Source organism: Copadichromis virginalis, linkage group LG19 (genome assembly GCF_057382275.1).
Source record: "Copadichromis virginalis isolate Kocher_CV1m ecotype Utaka linkage group LG19, C_Virginalis_male_GT1.1, whole genome shotgun sequence".
Taxonomy (NCBI): Eukaryota; Metazoa; Chordata; class Actinopteri; order Cichliformes; family Cichlidae; genus Copadichromis; species Copadichromis virginalis.
In genome coordinates, this window is record NC_140636.1 from 28,439,105 (window position 1) to 28,458,856 (window position 19,752).

A 19,752-nucleotide genomic window follows, 5' to 3' on the forward strand; every position below is an offset into this window, starting at 1 on the left:
GGGCGCACTGACAGAGGCGAGGCTGCCGGACACTGGCGCCACCGGGCCCTCTGACCACCACCAGTAGGCAAACATGGGGTTAGTATCTTGCCCAAGGATATTTGGCATGCAGCTAGGAGGCAGCCTGGGATCGAACCACCGACTTTCTGATTAGTGGCTGACCTGCTCTGCCACCTGAGCTACAGCCACCCACATTGCCCTAACACTTAAGCAAGTTTAACCCTTTTTTGATACAAAAGTAAAGAACACGACATAAATATTTCATGCCACTTTAACACAGTTTTGTAAGTAAATTATTTACTTTTTATTTATTGTGGTTGTAGTAACTTCTGGAAAGTCCTTCCTTAAGATATTAAAAGAGTGATTTTTGATCAAAAAATTATTTATGGATTAAGTCACATATTTCCCATATTTTTTCCCCCACCATTACAAATTTTTTAATGGTCTTCACTAACTAGTGCTGTGCACACTCTCTTCCAGGCTGAGACTCTGGCTCACTTCCCAGCACATGTGTGTTAAAATTTAAGTGGCAACAACCAAGACATTACTGTAACTAATTTCCTTCGACCTCCACTTCTCAGAAGCAAATGTTGAGGATGTAGTGGCCTTTCGAACTGGCTTTATACCTCCCTCTTGCCTTCCCTTCCTCTTCTAACAGTGGTAAAGTCCCTGCACCCCCCTAACCCTACGCTGCCCGGCTGCTCACCCCAGCACAGGTGTTTCCCATTGCCAGTCACAGTCTCTCGCCCCAACACCAACATTGTTTTAAGGCAGAGGACTCTGGGCTCCTTCCAGAGACATCTGACAAGCCCATGTTTATCTGCACGCATAAAACCGCATGCATCGCAGTGTCTACTCGCTCAGCCTCCAGGGACAACATATGGTTTCAACATTAGTTCATCCCACTGAATGAAGTAAAAGAAAAGCTGTAAGGCCTTTGGTGGAAGAGGGCTGAAACGTGGGAGAGAGGATGAGTGTTAGCATCATCCACTGTATACAGTAGCTCTTTCACAAATGCTATAGAGAGCAAGTGCAGTGCGATTAGGCTGTTACGATACCTGCGTTAATGGGGGCGGCATGCATGCAGTCATCTTGATAATTTAATTTGAGTGTGCCCTGAGGTGGAGCAATCTTTATTTCATCAGCTCAAAGCAGTTTATTTCATTAAAATGTCTTCTTGTCCATCAGTAAGAACCTGTTCCTTTTGAGATAAGCTGGCAGAGTTCATCATAATTGCAAATGTTTGCCCATAATGTAAAGACCTTGTGGGGTCTAGTATTCTTTGAGATGAAAAAGGTTGCCATGCATACAAATCAGGACAAGTGACAGTAATTCCTGCCAACATTTTCGATTAGTTGCAATTCATAAAAAAGTGTCAGAGTTGCTCTCACCTGCGGGGCTTTGTAATTTGGCCGCACAGTTTCCTTTAAAACTCTGCTTTCCTCTCCATATAGTTTTCTCTAAAAACTCCCAAACAAGTCGAGTTCATTTTATTGAACTTAAAACAATTAGGTATGAAAATGAGTCCCTTTGTGCCATCATCTGTAATTTAAGTTTCATACTTTTCCTCACTCCCACGCATTTCCAGTATGTTAATATACACTCGTACGAGCACACGCTCAACTCTTGCCTACACCCCTCCCACACATCGCGGCGTAGCCGCTGAGAGGGACTAACTGACAGAGATTGCTGGTAATTCAAGCCAACATGATTGACTTTGTGATCACTTTAAAGTCCCAACTGGTCTTTATGCTTTCAAGAAATGCCAAAAGTTTCCAGCACAAAAGTGGCAGGGAATCAGGCATGAAGGAAACAAGAGGTAGAGAAACTGTACAACTGCTTTCACTTCAGAGCCCACCTCCCTCATTCCTTCTTCCCTGACTCTTTCCCCCCTTGGTACATTTAATGGCATAAAATTATGGGCCTGCAAGAGCGACAACAACTGTCTAGGTTTAAAGCATAATACGTTGACAGATGTGACACGGCCATTTTCTCCTCCTCCATTAGCGTTGAGACGTGGCCACCTCCTTTTGCTCTTAAAGAACCAACCACCGTGGCAGGCTATAGTTGTCAGACGTCACTTCCTCTGTCATTAACCGCCGACACACTGACTGCTGCTGCTTTCATACTGACAAACAGAAAAAAAATATATCAAGGAGTCTTAAAGTATTTCAAAAGTAGTTTCTCCTTATTGTTACATAAATTCACATTAATCACAAGGGGGACGTGATTTCAAAACCGTGCCCCCTAAATGCACAAAAAAAGTATGTTTGTTACTTGGGAGGAGTGCAGAAAGGATCCCGACCATGAAATCTGTCCACAGAACAAAGGATTCAGATTCTAAAAACTGCATATCTCTTATCCAAATATGGCGGCCACATTCTGTACACTGTGCCTCGGAGAGCCAGAGAAGAGAAATATGATTTGGATAAACAGGAAGAGGATTATCATTCATAAGCTTCTGAAGAATCTCAGTGGTGAAAGCCAGGTTAGCTGAAACCATAAATAAACAAGATCTGTACAAACAGAGTTTTGGTGTCGACTGTGCCTTACATAATAGCTTCGCTATTCTACAACTGTGTCGAAGCCAAGGTCTTTGTATAACTGATACCCTGTGCTGGTTTCTGACTGGTCTAAATAACCTATGACACCTCATTAGCTCTCAAGTTGGACACTCAGCATCATATTATTAATGGTGACATTGAAAATAGTAGCCATATTAAAGACCTCGCACTTAATGGTGCTGGTTTTGATTAACATCGCCTAAACTAAAGTGGCAGTGAGGTTAATGGGAACTTTGAACACACTTTTAATACACACGCTTTAATACGACATGCTTATTATTGGCCTTGCACACAAACATGTATACACACACACACAGATACGCACATATTTTCTCTATCTTTGCTCATATTGTCTTGGTAGGGGGGGTTGGGTGGTTATCATAGCATATGTATTATAGCACAGAAAATAAGTCTGAGGGACTCATGAAGCTGCCGCTGACTTGTCTGTATGAGCCTCATTAGGGACATTGATGGATGGGCTATTGCCACCACTGGGCTCACCAAGAAAAGCTCTGGGTATTATTAGTGTTTGTGTGTTTCATAAACTGACACTTAATTACAGGTGCAAACTCATACAACATACATTAATGAGTGTATGGCCCACTGAGTTTAATGCAGCCTGGATACTTAAAAGAAAGAACAAATGCAATTTAACACTGTGATGAAGAATTGGCCATATTATACAACATAAGGAAGGACAAATTATTGGTTTTATAAAATTGTAAAATTATTAAAAGAGGAAATTAACCTAAAATGCTTACACTGGAAAAATGAATAGCGCATAACTAGTTGTTTTTAAATATATGATAAGGGTTCACCTTGTGTCTTGTGTCTTGCTTTTACCTTCCAAAAACCACAGAAAAACTGTATAATTTAATTAATTCTATTAAAAATCACAGTTTAAAAACTAGATCACTGCGAATATGTAAGAAAGCATTAACTTAAAAATAGAATTAACTTCATAAAACAGTGTTTTTTCATTTACTTATGTTGCAGTGAACTCAATTCTCTTCTTTTTCACACACGCAAAACTGTAGTTGTGTATCAGATTTACAGCTGATAGTTTACTTTTATACCAGAGGAGGTCATACGATATGATATTTTCTGTTTCCCAAAATGGCTTCAGCCAAGAGCCCAGACATATAAAACATACTCCTGACAGCGATACATTTCATGTGATGACACTACTCTGAAACAATCCTGATATTGCCTTTCTCTGTCATAAACAAAACCTGACCACAGTTCTGCTTGCTGGTGTGTGTTTGTGCACTGCTGTCAATTTGTCCATCCGGTGTACGAATGTGTGGAAGGGGAGGAAGAATAGAGGAAGAATGGCAGAAGGACATGGAAGGGAAAACTCTTATTCTCAGTGGCAGAGTAAGTAGATGGGTTCACTCTGGGGAGAGCAGTGCGGATGGTTGTAAAATGCACAACTCCATGGTAACTGAAGGAGATGGTGACTCTTCTGAGAAAAGAAACAAAGCGAGAGAAAGGGAGGGAGACAGGAGTGAGCGAGGAGCGCTAAGAAAGAAAGGAGGAAGGAAGAGTGAAAGAAGAAAAAAGAAAGCAGGAGGAAGGGAAGTGAGCAGACAGACAGGAGGGGATGGAACAGACATGGCGGGGGGGGGGGGGGGGGGCACTCTGGCAGGTGCTTCATCATCTGCTGAGGCATTGTCAGGCCGCCCGTAAACAGTCATTGGGCTTCTCGAGGGAGCAACCTTCTTCATAACTAGCACAGGTATAAATCTGCCTCTTAGCCACTAAATTAGACACATTCTTGAGAGAGTCTCACTCTGCAAGTGCTCCACAAACCTGAGGGAAAAGGGAAGACAGAAAATTAAGGTAATCCACCGAGAGCAGTAAACGAGGTGCATGAATAAGGTATAGCCTGTGTGAATTTAACCAGATGGCCACTTTGATCCATATGAAAAATTGTTAATGTTTTCTCGAGCAAAAGCTGTTATGAATAGATTCTTTACACTGAGCAAGAATTAATTTCCCCACCAACTCAAAGAGCTGTCACTGCATCACATGTAAGTGCCTGCTGAGGCTCAAAGCCCAGTGCCAAGTCCAAGTCTGCACTCTGTCACTTCTTCACTGTTTATCCTTCATTAAAACTCTAAAAACAGTGACACACCTTTTTTTTTTTTGGATCAATGAACTTTTTTAACCTGTAACGTGGTGACACTTGGATATCACTGGCAGGGATTAGTAATGGGGGGAAAGGTCAAGACAAATGAGCCTTCTGACCATATAAAGTGTCTACTCGTCTGTGAGAATCCCTGTCATTCATCCTAAAAATAGCGGGATAATATTTATATATGCCCATATTTCATTTGATAAAAGGCAATATTATTAAAGTCTTTATCGAGAACAATAATATCCTTTAACATAACATGTAATGCTCCCAGCTAAAAGGAGTTTGTTGACATGGTGTACACTTACATACCACGTCTCCTCATCGGCTGCTTTGAATGAGTTTTCTGAAGTTCAAATTTGTCATTGGGAAAAACCCTGCAAACACGAAACTAAAGTGTGTTGCTATGTGTTGTAACAGGATACTAATCTCCAAAACACTCCATATATATATTTGCTAAAACATTGCCTCACTCGCAACGTGTTTGCTTAAATAGCACTTCACTTAGTCATGTTTTCAAAGGGTATTCTATGGGAAAGTAGGTTAATGTTAAGACATTTCAGTACAAAATAATGAAAATGTCATTTTAATAATCATGTAATTTACTATAAATTTGATAAGGAAAATTAACTTTTTTGTAAAATGAGTATAAACAGGAAATTAAACAACAAATGAATAGCTTAATAAAAATTTGGGGTATAAAATTTTTTTTATACATTAAAAAAAGGCTTAATGCATGATGTAATTAACACTTTAACTGCAAAACAATGCATGAGTCTGTGTTTGCAGTCTCAGCCAAGGCTTTGTCAATCGTCCAGTTTAGGGTAACTGTTTTACTAGTTCCCCTCTCACTGAGCTCTCTAAAAAAATAAAATCCCCGCAGGACTTTTTAACATTCTAATAAAACGATTTTACAGAGTGGCGTGGGTGTGAATTTTGGGGATGATGCCATGAAAAAAACATGTGAGCACAGGATTGTTAGTGACTGAAAGGAAGAATAAAGGGAAGGTGTTGAGCATATTTAACTCATAAATCATGACGACACCATATCACACAAGCAAGTTACATTTAGTTCAATTATGCAGGGCAATGTGAAAGTGATGCACTCTCTATATGTTAAAACTGCTCTGCATTTGGTTAAAATCATTAAATATATTGTTGTGAAAGTTTTATATATATTTATATAAACTCTAGAATTAAGTGAAAAAATTGTATTTGATGTTTTTTTTTAAATTCACATTTCGTTTTTAAGATTTATCCTTTTGACAAATCACACAAACAAAAGTGCACGCTAAATTAACACAGCCATAATCAACCTTTGATACAATAAGCCTTGTGCTGACAGAAATAATCCACTGGCCACTTTCTCAATGAATAATTGATGCCCATCTTAACGGACTAATGAATGAATGTGGTTTGGTTTTGAGTGATAGCCCACTCATTGGAAAGCTATCCCAGGAGGGACGGGGCACTGGAGACGGAGGTGCCATCCTCTATAACCTGTATAATTGGTCATTTGACATGAGTGACTTGACTGTGTGTGTCCATGCACTGCCAGTGGAGGCTGACCCCTTTACCCTATTGTTTATTAGCACTGTTCCAGGTTATCACACCAATTAGAGCTGGAATAACAGTGATCAAGAAAGCAAAAACAAAAAGTATAAAAATGCATACTATTATCTGCGGGAATAGGAGATCAACTCGGTGATGGCAGGCATAAGAGAGTACTCTTTTGACCTGACTAAAAATAATTCTAAAACAAATAAATAATCGAGGAGTAATTTTAGAATCATGAAATAAGCGACAGATGCAAAAAAGGGTTTTTGTTCTATAAAGGTTCCCGCTGCGTTGCTCACTTTAAAAACAACAGCGTGGAAAGGTGACAAAGCTCCAAGGCTGTTCCCTGTATGCATTTGTGCTGGGCTTGTCCAAACAATCATACTTACATTTTAGCACTATTATACGCACACCCGATTTCCACAGGTCTGATAACATTCTCACTGCCGTTTTGGTGTGGCACTCTGACTAAACAATACCTTATTGACACGAGCTCTGGCCTCACAATAGCCACAAAACATCAGGGTTCCTGTTTTTGTTGACACTGTTTGAGCCCTCCATTGAAAGCAAAGTCACTGTGGACACAGCAATGCATAATTGGAGCTCCCTGTCATACAATACTGCAAATCAACCCTTTAAATGTTTGAGCATGATAAGGCAGAGAGAAGGCACACAGAAGGGGAGCAGGACAAAGACAGGGGGAAGTCAGGTGAATGGAAGTGTGGAAAGTTGATAGAAATGGAGAGTTAAGGGATTGTGGACTCGAGCACCACTAGGGGACAGTAGTAAGTCATGGACGGCAGCAGAAGCGCGCGTGTATGTGTGTGTGTGTGTGTTTGTGTATGCATGTTAGTGTGTGTGCGGCAAACAGTGAACAAAAGACTTTCTTTGTTGCACTCTCAAATAATAAAAGAATTCAGAAATAGCTACTTGACTGCTTTAGAAAAGATCTTGACAATGCATTGGCCCATAATGCACAGGAACAGCTCCAGATTTACATAATCATATGTAATGTAAACCACTACGAGGCTCCACAGCCAATAAACAAACTGACTGGGGAGAGGGTGAAACAGAGAGAGAGAGAGGGATCCACTTTCCCCTATGGACTTATATACTCACTTAAAGTACATTTTGCTTCATGCGCTCACAACAGTAGCACAACGTTTGCAAATTTTGTGGACACGTGCGCTGATGACAACAGAAAATACGCTTCTTGGGTAAAAATCACAGACAGCGAGGCAGCTATTTTGTTTGCATTTTACTTAAAACTATTTAATCATTGCAGTTTGCTAAGAAAAGAAAGACAGTTGAGTGTTTTTTAATCCACTGCAATAACAGTTAAAATAACACAAATTATATCTGGTTAAAAAAAGTCTGTGTTTTAAAGGCACATAAAAATTGTGGAACCTTTTCTTTGATCACGTATCCAGATGAATGGCCAAATGACTCGATGTCATTACTTGTGGTATACCTACTTATATCTGGTTTCTTTGTGTGTTAAAAGTCATTTGTTTGGTAGCTGGTTTAAACTGGAGAAGTTAACACCTCCACGTACCTCTGACGTTAGATATAACTGTCAAGAGGGAGCCTGTGTTTCTTTTTTGCTATGGTAACCGAAGACGTATATTCAAAACACGCTGCCTCCTCCTCCTTCTTCTCCTCCTCCTCCTCCAGCAATTAAAAGCAGAACAATAACAATATTCACAGATGACAGTGGCGTCTGTACAGTAGTTATGCCCTTCGTTAGTCTCAAAATGTTCCTCATGAATTAGTTAAGTCTGTTAATTGCACATTTATTGCACTCAAGGCCACGGAGAGAAACACTAAACCGCTCTCGAAAAAAAATAGCAGTTAAACACGTATATAAATCATGAAAAATGAATCAAGCTTTTAAATTAAAGCTTAACATTGTGTGTGTTTGTATTTTGTTTTTTTAGTCCTACAAATTTAATTTACTTGCTATTTTATCTTTCAGGATAAAATGGAAAATTCTCATTGATCTAATCAAAGGGGCTACATTCACAATTATCATATTTTACTTTATTAAAGTTAATGACGTTATTAAAAAACAAGCATGCTTCACTGCTTGAAAATTAGCGATGGATAAACAATAAAAGGGAAATTCTGGAAACTTTATTTTGAAAGAAAAACAAACAAAAGTAACAGGCCTAATTATTCCAGTGCCTACATTTTGTGTTAAGTGCTTCCAAAACATCACGGTTACGATCATATTTCTTCAGAGACAAGAAAATAAGGCAAATATCAGAATCATCCGGCAGCATAATCTCTTTGTGTTTACACTTTATCATCGCCTTTTCTGATCTCTGGCGTGTTTCATTATGGAGTGATGTTTGAGTGACACTGTGCCGGCTGTCACAGCCATGTGCTGAGGTTCCCTCTCATTTCCAGCAGCAACAATAATAATGACTATTCTAGTGCTAGCCCCACTGTTTGTGTTATTGTTGTGGGGTGTCAGACACAGGCCCTGACGTTTGCTATGCTATCAGCAGGAGTGTACAAATACAAACACATTTGCCTGAGTTATTGACCTTTATCTCCCCACTTTCTTGACAGCCTTCTCCAGTTATTGACAATACAAACACATGGGACGGCGCATAACCTTTCATTTACAGAGCACTTTCTCTCTTTTTGTCTCTCTCTCTGTCTCCCTTGTTCTTCCTTTCCCTCAGTCTGCGCCTCTCTGCACTTGCAATTTGTTTAGATAAAATGGGGGCAGACAATGGTACTGCTCATTTCTGCCATTTTTCTTTCACTCCAAATTTCAGAGGATAATATCATTAGACTGATACAATGGCTGCTATTCAGCCTTAGATACACAGATATTTCAAGTATTCAATATAGTTTTGACATGCTGACATTAGGGGAGATTGTTGTTTCCCTATTTGTTTGCTTACAATGATGTTGATTCCATCATAAATCTTGGGTACCTAAAGCAAGATGTTTGTCTTTATGATGTTCAAATTATCAGTGAAATATATGTGGTCGGTAAAGTGAAAACACAAGGAATAAGCAAAAAGATGTACAAAAATAAAAACTGGATTTGAGAAACAAATATTTACACTGTAAATAAGGAACGTTAAGTTTTTACACTGAAAAGTATACAGTGAGCAGTTTTATTAATGCAAAATAAAAAACAACATAATTATTCTGAAAATTGAACTGAATCCACTAACCCATAATAAACAGTACAATTTACTGCATCTCAATACAGCATTGAATAACAATGGTCATAAAACCACTAGTATTCCACTAATGATTCTCCTCCAGGATTTATTGTGTTTTTCAATGTGTGTCCTCTTGCATTTCAGCGTGAAAAATAGCGTACATAAAATACGGGTGTCCCCACCAGTCGGCCCTCTGCAGGTACTTCAGAGCCCCAAAATTAAATTTTAAACAATCCAGACCAGTGTTTGGTGACCATGGTTAATCATCAAGAAACAAAGACATCAAACAATATTTGATAATGAGAAAAATGCCTCCAGGATATTAGGGGATGGGGGGAGAGCACAGCATGAGCCTCGTCAGCAGAGCTAGGTAGAGAGGCCAGACCAGACACAAGCCGCATTCACGTGTCTGTGTGTGGTGATGGTGGGTGTCTGTGTGTGCGTGTGTGTGTGCCTCATACACAAAAAAACACTTATGCACGCACGCACACATCATGGTGTGTCGCACACACCAACGCTTGTACACACACACCTCGTATGGACTAGAAATAAAAATTTAAAAAGCCACTTTTTTTTTTTCAAAGTTCCTGACGAGATAATTAGAATTCAGTGTATGGAGCCATTGGTGAGATTAGAGCATTGTGAAATTGTGCTTCATTTTGAACTTCACTGCATCACGCCTCAACCCAATTATCTACAGTTAAAATGGCTTAGTGAGGCTCCAAACTGTGACTGACAAAAATACAGAGCAACCTAAAAAGTTTTCTTTATAGATAAAAGTAATTACGTTGCACCATAAAAAAGCTAAATAGCTAGACTTCTATTTTCTCTGAAAATACATGCAACGTTCAAATCACACTTTGACATCTATTAATATACATTAAGAGGTTAGTGATGGAAAAATATTTTATTATTTTAAATATTCAAGTTTTTTTAAATCGTATATATTTTTTTAAATTAGGAATTTATGCTTTCAGTAATAGATGCAGATCCAGAATGGCTTCATTTTCATCAGGCCAGTATAATTAGTCCTAACTAAAATAAGAAGTTGGGCAGCCAGGAAGAGGGAGGGAGGGGAAGTGGTGTTGGGTAATGAGAAGAAAATGTTTTTTCCCCTCTTCCTCTGTCATACTGTTATTGGGTTATCCTTGATTGACGCAGCGTTAACGGCCGGGCCAAATCAAGGCAGATCCAGCAACCTAGGCCGAACGGCAGCATGTGCAGCCACCTCGGTCATGCAAATTGCACTCGGGCAGCCCGTTGACTATGATTAATGAGTTTGGGCTGCAGCCTTTGTTTCCGCATGCAGCCGTTTAGAGTGAAATAAAATCCCAAAATATTATGAATCTCCTATTAATCCAGTAAATTTGCTCACATTGCACATGTTGTTTTGGGCGATTTACAGATTTACAGCCAAATGTGTGTGTGTATGTTTGCACATATGTGTGTGTGTTTGTGTTAAGGGGATGAGCACAATTGTATTTAATTACATGTCCTCTAATTAAATTCATTAAAAGATAATAAAATAAATGAAAGAAACAGCTTTGAAAGCTTAGGTGAAACACATGTGTCTTGTCTCCCATGATGTAAAATATGGATGTGGGATTTTCAGGGGCAGTCATGCTGTACAGGGGGGATGTATGAATCCGATACCTTGCTAATACTACAGGCATTTCCTGGTTATGGTTTGCCTCATGTTTAAACTGTGATTTTTAGAGCTAAGATCCCAGACTCCCTGAAGATTGGAGAGCAATTCTGTGTTGCAGGGGAGTGAAGTCACTGGCTTCAGTAATGGAAAAAAAGGAACATTATGACAGTAATGCTGACGATCTAGTGTAACAAAATGCTCTCTTTGTAACGTGAGTAATATCACTAGATATGGTAAGGAGGGACTATGTGTAAGACATGGGAGGGCTTGCAATTTCCTTAAACTATGTGATGAGTAACGGAAATTACACAGCCTCACAAATATTCAATTCATTGTCAGATACTGTTGATAAAAAACACTTCTTATGCATGCACGCATTTTCCTCTTCTCCACAGATACACACTTTCCCTCTGCTGCCAGCAAAATGTAAATGTTTTCCAGGCATTAAGGTATATAAGTGCCATTAGTGGAACAGTGCTTAGCACTACAATGGTGTGCCGAGAGCAGTGGAGCAGAGATCAGTGCAGCATCTCCTGGATATCAGAGGGAGACATCCTTTGTAAATTCATCTCCTACTGTGAGACGGCTTCACAGCTGGTTAGCGACACTGGGTGTACAACTGCCCTGTTTACACGCAGTCTCCAAAGCACTCATCTTTCACCCGGTATCTTTTCCCTGCATCCTCTCCATCACCTCGCTCTCTCTTTCAGCTCTAATCACAGCCTGCTGTGGCTTTCTTAGCCATCAGTAAATGCATACAGATATAAACTTATTCAATACAAAAATGTGTGCTTACACACACACATAGGAGTACATAGAAGGGCAAGAGTAGACACCTGCAAACAACAAAATCTCTGATCCCCTAGCTTTTGAAGCCATTACAATACACAGCCTTCCAACCCCTTCTCTGATTTTTATCATTTTATACCATTGCATTACACTGGTCCTTTTATACCTATTACACACACGGCTCCCCACCAAAACCCCTGATCCTCTGATACCTAGATGGGTAAACTGCTCCTCCTGCCCCTGACCTCAGCCCTTTGTAGCAATCAGACCAGACTTCCTCAGTTGCCCTGATCTTATCTAGCTATACCAATCCCACTACACAGCTCCCTTTTGTAACAGCTACAGAGCGCTGAGCCCTTTCAGACCCAGGCACTATGCCGGTGAACACAGAGCCTAAGACCTCAGCTCATCTCAGACATCATACTACACTGCCCAACAACAATGACTGCTATTTTCTGACACAGCACAGGTCAGATAGAGCCTTTCTGCTCACTGATGCATTGTTCACTCAGAATGCAGAAAACCAAAAGAATGTTTGACTCAGCCATAGAAGAGACTAATATAATTATACAGGCATACAGGTGATAATACAGATTAAAAATAAATAAATAAATAAATAAAAAATACACATTTTGAGTCCTGTTATTTGTGACAGCGATCATCTTTCATTTTTTATTTTTTTAGGAAAATAAAAATCAAACAAAAATGAACTGAAGAAGACAAAAGATTTAAAAGAAAATCTATTAGTGAATGAGCTTTAGCACTATTCCACAGAGACTAATTATACAGTAATGCCATTGTAAAATTATATTGATCTCAAGGGATGTATTTGGTCTTAAAGAATTACTCCAATCTCACTGTTGTTTAAAACAACCAATTTTTAACTGTTAGATTCATAATCATTAAAAGACACACAGCTTCAAGTTAGAAATGTTACAGAAAGCAAATGTTTATCCTTCAAAGTTTCACAGTTGTTTCTTCTATACAGCAATCCATTTGAATTTTTTACGTCTAATTTATGTCGTGCAAATTGAACCAATATACCTTTACTGCTGAGAGAGGATGCTGGTGGATACTGGGGGAGCCCAAGACTGGAGATGACCCACAACATTTCCCATAGGAGGTAATTGTGGAGTCAAGGGGTAACAGATGTCATATGACTCTCATTGAACCACTATAAAAAGGTGAGAAAATATATTTAGACACTTTAATTTCAATTACTGCGCTAAATACGGAAAATAAGAATTTTTGAAAAACGATGGACTCAGCTATAAAGATACTGCGTCTTCAGTTCTTTAAAATGTAAATAACTATTTTAAAAAATAAATCAGAAGTACAAACAAAAGAGCCATGTGTCTGAAATCGCTGCATGAACCCTTCGCTTTACATGAGACTGAGTGTTGCGGTACAAAATATAAACTTTATGGTCAAAGCTAAAAACTATTTGTTTCAGCCATCGTTTTTTTTTTCATCCCCAGTGAGTGCCATAAATGTAAACGCAGAACCAAAACCATGGCTAGAAATGTGTTAAATCTGTCACGCTATTAGTGAAACTGTAGTTCACATACGCATTAGGGAGGCGTTCCCTTATTTCTCCCAGTCACCGTGCCTCTATTTCTCCATTACAACCTTTCCCTTAAAACAAAAGAACAAAAAACATAAGCGTTTTCCCTAACAGCACAGTTCATGTATTCCAGAGCCGCTGGACTGCAAAATACTTGAAGAATGTAACAGGAGAGCCTGTATCTTATCATTACTAATACCTACTCGTTTTTGCGTGCGTCGTTAACAGCCGACGAGAAGGCAGTTCCAGTGACCAACACGTCTTAGCTAGGCACCGCCTTCGCGCTACAAAGTAACCAATCATCTGTCGGCATACTCAGCTCCTTGGATTCTTCTACCAATCAACTCGGTGTTCACATGAAAGTAACCCCCTTCAACTTCCTAGCGGGAAGCAGCTATCGGGGACGGTACTAGGACTGCAGGAATTAAGAGTAAAGATCCCTTTTTCATGGTATTTATTGCTTTTGAGCTATTTTTTGCAGCATGTTGCACACAATAGACATGAAGCCGACTAATACCTTGGTGAGACCGAAGGTTTTACGTTATGATATGCCCTTAGTGTTTCGCAGGTGTAACATAAAGCTAGGTTTGGTTAGCGGTGCAGCTACTAAAACAGTAAAACAGCTGTTTTTGACAGCTGTCAATGACCTGACACCCTCGCAGGTCGCGTTGTCACAACTTTGTGCAGAAGCATGTGTTGATCAGATTCTCTTCCCCTCTTCAAAGATGAGACTGTCCCGAGCAGAATATAAAGAGATAGTGCGATGGACTGAAAAACTGAGACCTACACGCCGATGCATGAAGATACTGAAGGACAAGTTTCCAAGGTGAGTGTGTACACACTGGATTGCATTCAGTGTGTGTTTCCGTTGCATTTGCCAATTGACTGTTACTGTACTCCAAGTGCATATTAATGTCTGACATAGAAAGTAAACACCAAACTGCTGCGTATGAGCATCAGTTACCACACATTATAAAACAATGAGTCAAGACCAAAAGAAGCCCAAACAAGATGTCTTTGGATTATTGGAAATTAATTAATGTATCAGAAAGCTTGTTAATTTAAATTATATTGTTATCATCTGAGTACAGCTCCCCATAGCCAAGTAATCCCCCTCCCCCCCTCAGTTTTATCTCCTATTTTTCAGCATTTGTGATCCTATTTAATTCACTTGTTAAGATCACTAATTAATTCCACACAGGTTTCTGTATTGGCTTCCACCACAGCATTAGCCAGCGTTTTGCCATGCAGGTCCTGCACATCCAGAAATCGAAGAGAGAGGTTAATGGTTGTATTTGCCTTTCTCCTTGACACTGAAGGCCCTCCTGTTATTGACTGTAACATGTGTAATCCCCCAAGGCCTCCAGGACAGCATGGCTGATCCCGTCGAGGTCACTTACAAAGTCGCATGTATTTGGAGCTTCCTACTTCCATTGTGCCCTAATCACCAATCTAGAAGAAGGTATCAGGTCCCCAAAGGGGATGCCATGGAGTTTCAGTTTGCCTTTGTTCTCACTGTCAGCATTTTACGGAATATGTCATGCATATAAAATGCATCCAATATTGCTCATGTTTAAGCACTGAAACACTGAAGTCTGTCTAGCGTTTATTTCTTTTTTGTATTCTCACTCAAACTGCCTTTAACAAACATACCAAATGCCATCTTTTGTACTGGAGTGTAATAATTAAATGAAAACACTGCACCGTTTTCATTCCAGTAATTCTTCACAGTCTTCCTCTCCCAGAGGTGCTTGCTCTTTTGTTTAGTCTTGCTGGTTATTATTTTTACGTTCACTATAACCAATCTCGGGGAGGCCCTTGCTCTTTAAATCCCTGAGTCTCGTCACTGGGCCTGACAGACAGGCACGGCAGCAGTGTTTTCACAGTCTGCGAAATTATTCTGGTTGTCCAATCAGCTGAGCTGGGCTCTGGAGGGTTAGTGATTGGACTGGCAGGAAATCAGGCTCTTAAGACATAACATATCGACTAGGCCATCCATCATCTCTTAGCATGCGCTCAGGCACAGCAGTCAGCCACCCCCACCCCACACACCCCCTGTCCCCTTAGACTGTGTGGGAGCCCTGCCATTGCGTAAATATTGGCCAGGCTGGGCCTGGCAGTGGTTGGGTTGGAGGGGGTTTGGGGCTTTATTGTGGACAGGCTTGGACTAAGGGGATGGGCAAGAGAATTGGTTATTACAGTCAGGAGAATAGACAGTTGCATTGATACCAAATCATTTTGCAATATACTATACCTGTTTTCCAGGGGATGGAAACTGTTGAATAAATTGTAAATTCATGTGTTGTTTACAAGTATAATAGCAGAGGCATGAAGTTTATTTAGATAGTGATATTATTTTGCTACCCTGTAATTGTATTTTATTCAGGGTTTCTCTTTGGCCAACATAGCCAGAGCCAGCACTGTAATAAATATATATATTTTCAAACCTCATTTTGTTAATTGCAATATTATTTACTCAGTTAAAATCAATATTGAGTAGAAATGGCATGAAATGCACATATTTCTGTCAAAGAAAGTAGCACAGTCAGTGCCTTAATTGTATGCATGTAGTTAACCACTAAAGGCTGACTTTGAGTCAGTAAACACCATATAGTTTTCTTTTATGCTACATTAATCTGATTTATCCAATAAGTATATGAAAATACTTCACAGGTGAGCGTAAAGGCATCCTACTGATGTAATATATTTAGGTCTAGGGAGTTATTAGTTACTGACTTTAGGTGAAATCATAAATGATTTGATGGTCCTCTGTGGTCATTTTACAGTTCTGCTCTGGCTGAATTCATTTTTTTATGCAATTAAAGTTAAAATGTATTAATAAAAGGAGTTGATATAAAAAGGATCTTTCATCATATATTATAGCTACAGATCTACAGTAGATAGATGTTGACTAGGTTGAAAAAAATCTTTATTTGTTAAATTTCTTACAGTTCTTTCCCCTTTAGTTGTTTTTTTTTTTTTTAAATTCTGTTAAAATAATCATTACCCCAAAGGATCTGAATGCTGTATAGAGTTCAAAATCATTTCATAGTCATTGCTTTTGATTGGGAACTTAAATGGAAGAGAATTTAAACTTGGAACAAAAAGATTGTTATAGGCCATTTCAAGGTAATTTCCACAGAGAGTCTGTCGGTCTTTTGCTTGTATTATGAAAAGCGTTTGTGGGAGGAGAGAGGGAGTGTCCTATAGACAGACAGAAAGAGAAAGATTGTGATGTGGAGTCCCTCATCTGTAACGGCTGCATAACACAGATGTTGGGAGTCATCTGTCAGCCTGGCCTCTCTTGCTGGGCCCGAGCTGCTCTGGGGGGAAAAGAATTGGACACGGTGCTGTCACTTTTTACCCCCACTCACAATGGAGGGACATGCAAATATCAACCCCCGTTCTTGCCCTCTCTTCTTTGCCCTCCTCTTAGCCAGTCGTGGTGTCCTGTCTACTATCTGGACTGTGGCTAGGCAGAAAAGGGGGATGGGGGGCCGATCGCAGGCTGGTGTGGGGGGAAATGTGACATCAGTCCCATCAGGTCCTTCTCTTGCCACATATTAGAATTGGAAATGATGGGCTGCTCTCTCAGGCCTTGCCTGTCTTCCCATGGGTCTAGAGGGGACCCCAGTCCTTCTACCACTTGTCCCCCGAGAGAGTTGGTGCAAGAAGGGCAAGATAAAGAGGGAGGGAATGTGAGAGTCCTCTGTGTCCTTCTGTGCTATATTATGAATGAATTGGGATGTAATGATCACCCCCCTCTTTAAAATGCCATTCAGCTCCTTATATGGCTTTCACAGTGATGAAAGTAAAAGAATGAGCAAAACGGGGCAGATGCGGCTGATTTGCAAAAAAGAAAAGCTTAAACAGTAAAGTGTGAAGCATCTTTCCCCACTAAACACAATCAGCGCCTCTCTTTTATTCACACACACACATACACACACGCACAGACACAGTTCCCTGGTGAGGAGTCCCTGAACGTTTTTCGAATCGGGCCCTAATGTGCCGTTTTCATCAGCACTGAGGCGGGCTGCAATATGGTGCTGGAGCTCGCTCTGGGAATATGAATGTTGATTAAGCATGCGTTCAGCCTTTTGAAATTCTGAAGAAGTGTCAGAATAATGGATGTTGAGCAAATGTCAAGCATTTGTTAATTTCTCTGTTATTTGGGGTTTATCTAGCATGATCTTTGGAAGGAAAGTGCAGGGCAGGGTTGTTGTGGCATGTGCCATTGATATGATGATTTCTTGGCTACACTTTGTTTTTGATGGTAATATCTCAGCTCAGCATGAAGCTCAGGGAATTGCTCATTGATTATTTATTGTAGTCATATTGTTTACCTCTTTACATGGCGGTTAAAGTTAAGGATTTGATAACAGGTATAATATGGTGGAGAAAAAAAACATTAAATATCGCTTTTTTTTCCCAGTGTGTGGTATTTATTATTTGTTCACAGCTTTCAAGGGCTCATTGCCCACATTTTAGGTATATCAAAGTCTTGGCATATATGTATTAAATTCCTGGCTTGTTTCTCAGTTTTAACTTTGATTTCTACGATTGTCCCTGTGGAATCAATTGATTTTCTCTTTCCAGCTGCTGTGCTGTGAAGGTAGAACTCCACAAGTATTTTGTAGGCTGGAAGTGGCAATGACATTACCCAGAGACTGATCAAGTGCAGAGCCTGTGGGGCCAGCCCCGACAGCTTCCAGTGCATGGCCTCACACTTCTGGCTGCCCATATTGAACAAAACACAAACTGGCAGTTGGGGCTTAGGGGTACAACCCTTGAAGGCTGGCTAAATAATTCCACGCCTTTATGTGGTTAGATGAGCACTGGAAGGGTGAAGGGATGAATGAAGTGTTAGCAGAGAGAAGGTGTGGAAAGAAGAGAAGCTGAGTATACAACTTCATGTCAGGCTAAGGAGTTCATGAATAATAGATGTAATCAATTACTTGATTAGGAAGCAAAGGAATGGCTACTTCCTTCTCATATCAGAGGGATGTTGTCCAAGCACATTCCATAGAGTGCAAAGCCTTTTTGGCTCATTGGTCTAAAAACAAAGAGGTAAGCAGCTTGTTTTTGAGTTAGGCCTGATAGAAATTACATGGTCCCTTATCGTGAAGGTTAAAAACTGCATTTACTGGAGCGATAGACTGAGTAGGTCAATATTAGTAGAGTAAAACTATTGATATGGTACTCTAAGAATAAGAGCAGCATCTGCTGTACTGTATGCTAGTGTCAGTAGTAGTGTTGTCACTGAACCCCCCCAAAAAACATATGTACTCTGAGGGAAACCTACAGTTCAGCTGGGCAGTTATATCAGAGTCTCTAGCCTGGGGTTCTCTTTGCATACTGGAATCAATTGCAGACGAAGAATGAAACAAAATTGCCCAGAATGGTACAAGTTCCCCAGCTGCGCTTGGGGGAATAGGCAATTGGTCAGTGTAATGTGTTTCTTTGCCAGACCAGTGGACACTCGCCACTTGACGGATAGCATGAACCTCATTTTCTGTTTTCCATGAGAGCTTGCAGAAGCAGCAGTGACAGTAATTATGCTTTAACAATGGCAAAATACTATAGTTATAGCACGTCTTTGCACAGACGGAGTGGTGAAGATCCCTTGCTTTCAGGAGGAATCACAATTAGAGTGGTGATTGTAAAGGTTTTCTTGCTCTTTTTACCGCCATTATATAACAGCTCTGACAACTCAGGGCACCTCAACAGACAGAAATTTTAAAGATTGTAATAAAGTAAAGGAAGCTCAGTAGGGGTCATATTGTGCCTCTGCTAAAACCATTTCTGTCCATGGTCCCCTACAGCCTTGTAGGTTTGTATGGCCTGCTGCGGTAAGATTGTTGGGGGTGGGGGTTTCTTCACAGTACAAACTGGTGAGTCTTCCTTCAGATGGAGAAATATCTTGAAAATATTGTTTAAAAGTGACAAAAAAATTGCACAAAAATTTCTATAGCTTTCTAAAATGCAACAGTCATTATGTTAATTGTGCTTAAAAGGAAAAAAAAGCCTTTATACTTGTTTTTGCAGAACAAAAATTGCAAATATTTAAACTCTAAACACGTGCGCTCATTGTGCAAGTATTTGTTTGAAGCTAAATGACACACTGAGATTTGTGTTTGTTTCTATCCGTTGTCAGAATATATCACATTTATACATTAATGTATAAAGATTTTTTTTTCAACTCATTTGTTTGGCTGCTGATGACGCTAGGCTTAGCTGAGAAACAGATGTTAGCATTTTGCCTATCAGCATGTGTAATTAACAACATTTGCATATCCAGCGTTTTAGCC

The 19,752-nt window shown here is 39.9% G+C and overlaps 1 protein-coding gene and 1 long non-coding RNA gene across 4 annotated transcripts in view; one reads left to right on the top strand and one right to left on the bottom strand.

Moving 5' to 3' along the window:
- Positions 1-4,313: 4,313 nt before the first annotated feature.
- On the bottom strand, positions 4,314-13,704 carry LOC146686355 (uncharacterized). Of its 2 annotated transcripts, XR_014916975.1 has the most exons (4): positions 13,648-13,704; positions 13,449-13,515; positions 12,925-13,054; positions 4,314-4,376 (listed from the first exon to the last, which is right to left on the bottom strand). It is a non-coding gene; the product is annotated as an uncharacterized LOC146686355 (long non-coding RNA). The 2 variants fall into 2 exon arrangements; XR_014916974.1 differs by lacking the exon at positions 4,314-4,376 and having other exon boundaries at positions 12,594-13,054.
- A 112-nt stretch (positions 13,705-13,816) lies between these two features.
- cdin1 (CDAN1 interacting nuclease 1) overlaps positions 13,817-19,752 on the top strand; it is a 54,665-nt gene continuing 48,729 nt past the window's right edge. The window contains exons 1-2 of one of the 2 annotated variants that reach the window (XM_085441199.1): positions 13,817-13,894; positions 14,170-14,270. In XM_085441199.1, the coding sequence (XP_085297325.1) occupies positions 13,892-13,894; positions 14,170-14,270 (104 nt within the window). In that variant the 5' untranslated portion in view covers positions 13,817-13,891. The remainder of the gene's footprint in view (positions 13,895-14,169; positions 14,271-19,752) is intronic. The other variant, XM_085441200.1, reaches the window with a different exon arrangement.